Source organism: Stigmatopora nigra, chromosome 10 (assembly GCF_051989575.1).
Source record: "Stigmatopora nigra isolate UIUO_SnigA chromosome 10, RoL_Snig_1.1, whole genome shotgun sequence".
Taxonomy (NCBI): Eukaryota; Metazoa; Chordata; class Actinopteri; order Syngnathiformes; family Syngnathidae; genus Stigmatopora; species Stigmatopora nigra.
In genome coordinates, this window is record NC_135517.1 from 14342583 (window position 1) to 14351044 (window position 8462).

Below are 8462 nucleotides of genomic sequence, written 5' to 3' on the forward strand. Positions count from 1 at the left end.
GTGTTTTCCCCCCAGTTTGAAATTGAGAAAGTCAACAATGAATTGAAATTAAATCAATGCAATGCTTATGTTGTCATTCTAGAAGTATAACTACATTTAAAATTTAAATGTAGTTATACTTCTATATTATTTATTTGATGTTATTTGTGAACTTTGTAAAAAAGCTTTAAATTTTAAAGCTTTTTCACAAAGTTCACAAATAACATCAAATAAATAATCAATAGATAAGTAGTCAAGAGCAAAAATAACAACACATAGATGAACAATCAATAAATATAATAAATAAATAATTAACAAATCAGTGATAAATAAGTAGTCAACATAATAAATCAGTAATAATCAACATAGATATATAGTCAATATGAATAAGCGGTCACATAAATAAGTAGGTACACAAAGTGACGAAACTTGTTAACCCATTAAGGTTTTAATGAAAGTCAAGAATTTAGTCCTGAGCAATGTTCCCTCTAATGTTTCCATGTTTTGGCATACAGACAACCTTCCTGGTACACTGGGGACCAGTGTGAGCAACATCAGCAGTGTTCACTAGGGCCACACACCAGTATCACCCTGGTCATCACCAGGTGTATTTCTAATATCCATAAATGATCTAGTCCAGGGGTGGCCAAGTCCGGTCCTCGAGATCCCCTATCCGGTCTGTTTTCCATATCTCCCTCCTCTACCACACCTGAATCAAATGATCAGCTCATTAGAGAGCTGTCCAGGAGCTTGATACCGATCCAGATTATCTGATTCAGGTGTGTTGAAGGTAGACACGTAAAAGACTGGATAGGGGTTCTCGAGGACGGGACTTGGCCACCCCTGATCTAGCCATGATAACATTTAATGATTAAAATCGAAAATTTTACCTGTCCTCACTTGTCATTTTCATTCAAATGACTTTTCTGCTGAATGTGTCACTTGGGTTAGTCTAATTTCCATTTAGTCCCTAGTTTTCCCTCGGAAAATGTGCTCACAACTTTACCTTCGCTGCATGTTTTGCATAACAGACCTTTCTCACTCGAAAAACAAAATGTCTCCCAGTTTCACCGCTTGTTCTTCTATTTGCACATAATCCGACAGCCATTCCAATTTAAAAGATGCATAGTTCTTTTTTACTCTGGTTTGGGGAGTCGACATATCACATTCACTTTAGTAGAGTTAGCTTTAGCCTAATGCCCAAGTACTGTCAATGCTGTGATTGGCTGCGTAGTGTAATTGCATTGTATCCATTGATTGTCTGGACCCCTGTCACCCAATGAAAGCAAAATTATACAGAAACAAAGTTATGTAACAAATTCATTTGCATTGCGTACACTGTGCTGGATAGGTTTTCTTGAGCGCTGAAAGTGTACGACCAGTGCGCAATTGTGCAGTTACGCAGCTTAGAGGGAACAAACTTTCATCTTGATTAGTTCCTCCTCGGTGCAGAACTCGAGATGAGTATTGTGACAGCTCTTGAGAAGAAGCTCTCCTCGAGTATTTTTGTCTTGGCTGTTATGTTTTTTTTATAATTCTCTTTGCCCATCCTAGGCACCAGGGTTTGTAGATAGATGCTGGACAGGGGAGGTACGGGAGGTGCAGTTGATTATCTTTTGACCTATGTTGATGACGACTTGAGTGCTACACACATACAGCGTGGGTCAGCATGCTCTCAATGGTTGACCGGTATTGGATCAACAGCAAGTTGGTGTTTTGTTGCTCTATCCTAAGTACTTTTTGGGAAATGTTGCTTCTGCTGCGCCCAAGTGAGATCAACAGAGATATGGAAACCCAGCAATTTGAAAGTCTCCATTAGCTCTACAGTCTACACATTAGCCGTTAATACCATCCATATTTTTATTGCCAAATCCCATCTTTTTTTACAGGAGTAAGAAAGGAACGTCAATATTTAGGAGGTATTTTCAATGACGACTCAAGAAATAGTCTTTCTCCTCAGGTAATGTGTGCGATGCAAAATTCACTCGCAACAAAACAGGAAAGGGCAAGAAGTAGTGCATTTGGCCCTTTTATAGTATTCGCCACAGTATTCTTCTACACTCTACAGTGAAATGCTGCTTCTTCAGCGCTGAGTGCCAACCCATTCATGGCCGAAGAAGAAGCGGAGCTCTGACCATTTTTAACCCGTCTTTCACTTGCGAGTTTCAGCGTGGATGGCATATCCTGATATTTTTTTTTATAGTTAAGATAAAATATCGGCTTTATTACATTTATTACAAGATTTTGTATAGAATTGGGGTCAGTTGAGTAGAGAAAGTATTTTTATGTTGCAAATATGGTGTAAAATGTGAAACATAACAATGCACTCCACATTTGATAATCACTACATTAGTGTACTGACAGAATATAGCACTATATCATTTGTCAACAGAAATTATGCAATTTTCTTTAAGACATTCTCTGCATATCGAGAAAATGTCCGGCACATTTGAATGCTGAATGATTACAAATATTATATTGTGGTAAACCTTACCCATGTAAACTGGTGATTCTGAATGTTAAAAAATGAGTATTTATTGCATGTAAAATTGGTGAATCTTGATATAGTTTATTTTTTCATAATTTAGTTAAATCACCTCAAAGTGGCAGTATCTAATCAATATAGTTGATCTTTAACGAGTGTGTGAATGTTAATGTTCCAGTTTATCAGACTTTAAGATGAAAGAAAGATTGACTGATTCATCGAAGAAATCACGAAGTCTGTGAAATAGATGGTTTCCTCTTCCAACCTTTCCACATCTTCATAAGTTTCTTAGCGCTATAGGACATGGACTTCCACAGGCCTGGGCGAAAAAGAACACAAACCAAAGAGAATTTTTTAATTACAAAGAAAAAAATGTACTAAAAGGAACATAACACAAGGAAAAGTAGCATACCTGCTGTAGCGATTCCTTTGATACTCTGTGTTATGCTGGATGATTTCACAATTGAGGAGATTCCTAAAATACCACACATTTAATTCATTTGCAATCTGCATGTGTAGGACTAAACCTCGCTCGAGTCCCAGTCTTCAGAAGTCTTAAACCCAGCGAGATATGATTAGTACAATTTAGTGTTTATATCCTCCGCCTTTGGGGGCCAGCGGTTCATAAAATGAATGAATGAATCCTCCGTCTGGCAGGCGATGACAAAATTTATTATCACGATAAAAACAATATCATCCGATATCAATCATCACTATAACTATCACATCTTTTGTCCTTCAAATTTGAAACTTATTTTTTTTTCTGAAAAAGTAAATAAATTAGTACTTTCCTCATTATTCAATTTTGAAACTAACTACGTTACCTTACTCTAAAAAAGCATTGTTTTTTCTTTACCTTGCTGCACAACTACTCCACAGTCAGGGTCCTGAGCCATCTGCAGCAATATCTCCTCCACATCTCTATTCTTCCCAGGAGGATCCACCAGTTTGGTAATTCTCTGCTGCAAGGTCCGAGGAAGCGCCATCAACTGGACAAACTGGCCTTCTGGGCTTTTGTCGACCTGCATATAGATTCAGATTTGTTTTTCATCAACCACATTTGATTTAAGATTGAAACAGGCTTTTAAATGCGGAAACAGAACAACAACACTCTCAACTTGTAACTTAGATGATTCACAACGCACCCATGTTACCGAATTTATCCAGTTTACAGTGCAGTTGAATCAAATGCAGAAGATAGCGGATGGCGCAACAATCTTGGGAATTTTGAGTCATTTAAATTGAAAATTTGGTACTTTTCCAAAATGGATGCTTAAAAAAAGATGTAAGTGACAATTTTTGGGATTTCTGGAGTTTGTGGAGGTTGTCAGGAGTCCCAAAGTTTGCCTTACTAGCCCGAGTAAACTCTGGAAATTCCAGAATTGTAAACTCTGATAGTGTGATCATCATTTTAACAATTACTTAACATTCACAGAAGCATACCTCGAGTTTTCCTTGTTGGGGCTTGTAGACCGCTTGCGGACAGTCTTTTAAGATGTTACTGTAGAGAATCCGAAAGTGTTCAATGTTGTCATTTACAATATTGGCCACCTTGGATTTATCCTCTCCAATCACCATCCGGAAATCACCTTGAGAGGAGCACGTCATGATTTTCTTGAGAGATCACAAGTCTGAGGTTCAGCAGTCACAGGCAAGGCAATAACATGTGATTCAACACAACTGAATGGGTCTGAAATGTTGTGCAATGTGGTTACGCAAAAAAAGGCACGGTAACATCTGACCTGTCGGGTCCGTATCAAACCTAAAAAGTCAGTACAGTGGTACCTCGAGATACGAGCTTAATTCATTCCGGGACTGAGCCCGTATGTCGATATTCTCGTAACCCAAACGAACGTTTCCCATTGAAATTAACTATATACAAATTAATTCGTTCCAACCCTCTGAAAAAACACCAAAAACAGGATTTTGAGTTGGAAAAAATGTTTTATTTCTTCTAATTCGCCATGTATTAACAAAGTAACATAACTAGTGGTTCAATATTACTAAAATGTGTTTAATACTACTAAAATTATACAGAAAGCGAGACGGACAGAAAGAAGAGGCGGAGATGGGGGGGGGGGGGGCGTTTTTTGCACGGAAACACGCTCGTTTCATAACATATACAAATTTAAATGAACTTGGATTACGATGCAGACACTCAAAAATATGTTTAATCTAACCACTCACTAAACTTCATTCTAAATTTGTATTAAGGTTTGATACCTTTCTTCTTCTGGGTTGGCTCTATTGGCCCCGCCTCCACCTTGACTTTCACTATCGATGGACTGTTTGCTTTTGTATTCCCTTCAAAATATTCTGAAAATGATGCACACGAATGTTCTCACAATAGGATAATGCACGACCACTTGCCAACGAGAAGTAATATGTATATATATACTGCACTTATTAGCGATCGCTCCGCCATTCTCGCTGAGTGACGGGGAAAAAAGAAAACACTGAAAAAAACGCAACGCTCCGCTCAGTGATCGTAGATATCTGTTATCCACGAAAGAGATGCGGCAAAAACAGAAATCCTACACAGCCTCTCATGTCGTGGCCACTTGGCTTTCTCGTATCTAGAAATTTGTCTTGTATCTAGAGATAATTATTTACTCGAAATTGTACTCGTATCTCGAATCACTCGTATGTCGGGGTCCTTGTAATTCGAAGTACCACAGTACTGTGCCCTATTTGTGCCAGTGTGAATACAAACCAGCGAACTTTGGTCCGGACCAAACAGCCAGCGTGAGACCTATCAGGGGAGGTGGTCGTGGACTGTGGTGTGGTTCACTTTGTATTTCTATTCGCACATAACGGACTTCCATAACCACTGTAAAGTGACGAAATGTGGGAAATATTGTTTGGTTTGCAGTACGTCGGCTAACATGAATTGGGGGTTCGATGAGGAGAGAATGACTTCTAGATATTTGGGCAGATGCCAACGTAAAATAGATCTTACATCAATACCCTCTAACTTGCTGCCGACACTTCCTGCACATTGGGGCTCCGTCATTGTTTACTTCTGTATTTTATCCCGCTCAGTCCATTTTGTTCAAATACAGAACGCTGTTTGCACATGCATAGGTTTGTTGTCAAGTCCTGGGTCGCTTGCAACAATTGTAATGTACAGAGGAAGCGCACCAAAAGAGTTCAGACCACATACATATGTATGTATATATAATTGCATATATAATTATCTGAAAAACTTACCAGCATAAGAGAGACCAGCTATCTGCAGGAAAAGCTCCTCTTCACTGAAACTTTCAGGAAGCATGAGAAATGAGGCCGTTACAGCGCTCTTCAGGTTGGAAACCATCGCTGCTCGCAGCTTTCCATTATCTCCCTGCACCAGCAACTTCACCTAGAGAGAAGCCCAAGTACAGCACCCTCATTCATAATTTTACCATTAAGCTATGCCTTCAATTACAACATTATATATATGTGCATATATATATATATACATACAAATATATATATATATATATATATATATATATATATATATATATATATATATATATATATATATATATATATATATATATATATATATATATATATATATATATATATATATATATATATATATATATATATATATATATATATATATATATATATATATATATATATATATATATATATATATATATATATATATATATATATTTATATATATATACATGTAAAAAAAATATTGTTGAACATTGTAGTAGGTATTTATTCCCACAATTTTTCTTATTTTTAAAAATAATAGGCTCCAGCACGACGCACAGCTTTTGTTAGGGTAGGCGATACGGAGAATGAATGGATGAATGAATAATCGTAGTAATATTTTTATATGATTTATACTTTCCTACTGTTACTATACATTACCATAAACTACATTCTATTTGTGCACTGTGTTTCTTGCTATGAACAGTGGTTCTAATTCTGCCTGCATAGTTCACAAAGTAACTAAGTGAGGGTAGTAATAAACATACCACTTACCGGCTTGTGCAGACGTCCTGCAGCATACATGGTTTTCCAGTGAATTAGGTCATCAATTAGACACTCTGTACTTATCACGCCATATTTAATAACCTAGGAGGAAATAAACAGGATTTTCTGTATCTTTTCATTCATTCAAAGTTACGTATCTTGGTTAGATTCTGGTTGATTTTACCCTCCCATCAACTGACACCAGCGTGTTATAGTACATAGCGGCCCCGTAGTCACTCTGTATGGAATTGATCATAGCGGGTCCCAAGAATTTAAGGATGGAGTAATGTTTACGGTTCTGCAGCAGATTCATGGTATGCCATGTTACTGGATCATCCACCGCAAACACAAAGTCCAGCATATTTTTCTGAATGGAAAAAAAACATACAGACATTACAGTTTTGCTGCAGCAAAATGCCAAGGTACAAACCTAAATGTATCTGTATAAATCTCATTCATTAATGAATCTTCCATATAGCCCATTTTTGAAGGGGTTGCAACCACTCACACTTTCACACAGTGGGAATCAAACCCACACTGCCCGCAGAAATATAACTGTATAAAATTGCTTGTTCCATTACAAGGCATGTTTAAAGCAAGATTTCTACAGTTAACACCATATTTTTTTTATTTAAGAGACCAAAATGCAGGTAAACATTATTCCTAATGCAATTTTTCCAGGCATCTTTTCATTTTTTAACTCATGTTTTCTTTGCTCCGTGATTTGTACATTTTGTTGTTGTATGTTTACCTTCCTTGTGTCATGCACTTTGTTTCCTTACTATTTCTACCCCATTCCTGCCTTGCTTTCCACATTTAAAGCATATTTTTCTTCCTTCATAATTTCATATACATCCATCCTATATAACATTGTCCAATCTTCGCATAAAATTACTTTTTTTTTCATTTATTTACTCATCCCCTCGTGTCATCAAAGTTGTTTGTATTCATGCATCATTTAATTAATAGTACTGTTGCCATCTACCCCTCGCTATTTTTTAAACCGATTGGATTACTCTTTCAGTATTATTTCCTGAAATCCCTGCATAGGTAAGTAAAAATCATTAACCACGACTATAGCTGTCTCACCCTGTATACAGCGCATAGTAGGTATATCAGTGCCCTGTGTGTGCTCTGTGTATAGTTGTCACTCGTTACCTCCATTTGACCTTGGGTGGTCCCTTGCTGTTTGAATACGCCAGATCCATATGCAAAAGCTAAACTGATATCCTGGGGAAATTGGGACAAAATTCTTCTGTAAAGCACGCCGGTGTTGTGCAAAGTCGGAAGAGTCATGTTTTCAGTACTTAGTACTCAGCTTTGGCTCCCTGTCAAAAACCTACTCTTTACGACAACAGCCACTGACATTAAATTCAGAATCATTGCTAGGAGATCAAGAAGAAAAAGAAACGATTTCAAAATTATTAGTAATACAAACAGACAACGCGCTGCCGTATAAAATTGTTTTGATTTGAGTCTACCACAGCCATTCTGCAGTTTACATTTGTTGTCAGTGTCGCGTTTTACGCGTCATAACTGAGCTACCCTAAGTAAACAGGTTCATGGGAAATGTAGTTTAACACATGAAATAGGTCTGAAATAGAAAACTAAGGACATCGTGGGTTAACAATTACTAAATAATCTACCACCAAGAGTTTTGTATTGAGAAATGATTTCATATGTATGGTGTCCGATAAACAAAAAAGAGTTTTTCTGGACGAGATCGAAAACCGGCTATTATAGTCATTTGGCCAGCAGGTGTCAGGTTTCAAAGTTACTCATCTCATCACATTTTCTGAACGCTTGATCCTCACTAGCGTCTCGGGGGGTGCTGGAGCCTATCCCAACAAATTTCAGACCAGGGGTAGGGGACACCCTGATTTCGTAGCCAGCCAATCACAGGGCACAAGGAGACAAACAACCATTTACATGTGCACTCATACCTAAGGGCAATTTAGAGTGTCCAATCAGCCTTCAATGCATGTCTTTGAAATGTGGGAGAAAGCCAGAGTACCCA

At 37.4% G+C, this 8462-nt stretch overlaps 1 protein-coding gene across 1 annotated transcript; it reads right to left on the reverse strand.

The window, feature by feature from the left end:
• Nucleotides 1-2528: 2528 nt before the first annotated feature.
• On the reverse strand, nt 2529-7985 carry tamm41 (TAM41 mitochondrial translocator assembly and maintenance homolog). Its single transcript, XM_077727215.1, has 8 exons — nt 7604-7985; nt 6630-6812; nt 6455-6547; nt 5675-5825; nt 3908-4053; nt 3321-3486; nt 2877-2939; nt 2529-2783 (listed from the first exon to the last, which is right to left on the reverse strand). The coding sequence occupies exons 1-8, from the start codon at nt 7739-7741 to the stop codon at nt 2692-2694; spliced, it is 1032 nt and encodes a 343-aa protein (XP_077583341.1). The 5' UTR covers nt 7742-7985; the 3' UTR covers nt 2529-2691.
• Between the last annotated feature and the right edge of the window lie 477 nt (nt 7986-8462).

Excerpts from the sequence above, each read along its gene's own strand:
- tamm41 (XM_077727215.1), bottom strand. The coding sequence starts at position 7,741 with ATGACTCTTCCGACTTTGCACAACACCGGCGTGCTTTACAGAAGAATT. Across the intron at positions 6,813-7,603 it reads CCACCCAAGGTCAAATGGAG|AAAAATATGCTGGACTTTGT; the intron begins GTAACGAGTGAC and ends TTTTCCATTCAG. Across the intron at positions 3,487-3,907 it reads CCCAACAAGGAAAACTCGAG|GTCGACAAAAGCCCAGAAGG; the intron begins GTATGCTTCTGT and ends ATCTATATGCAG.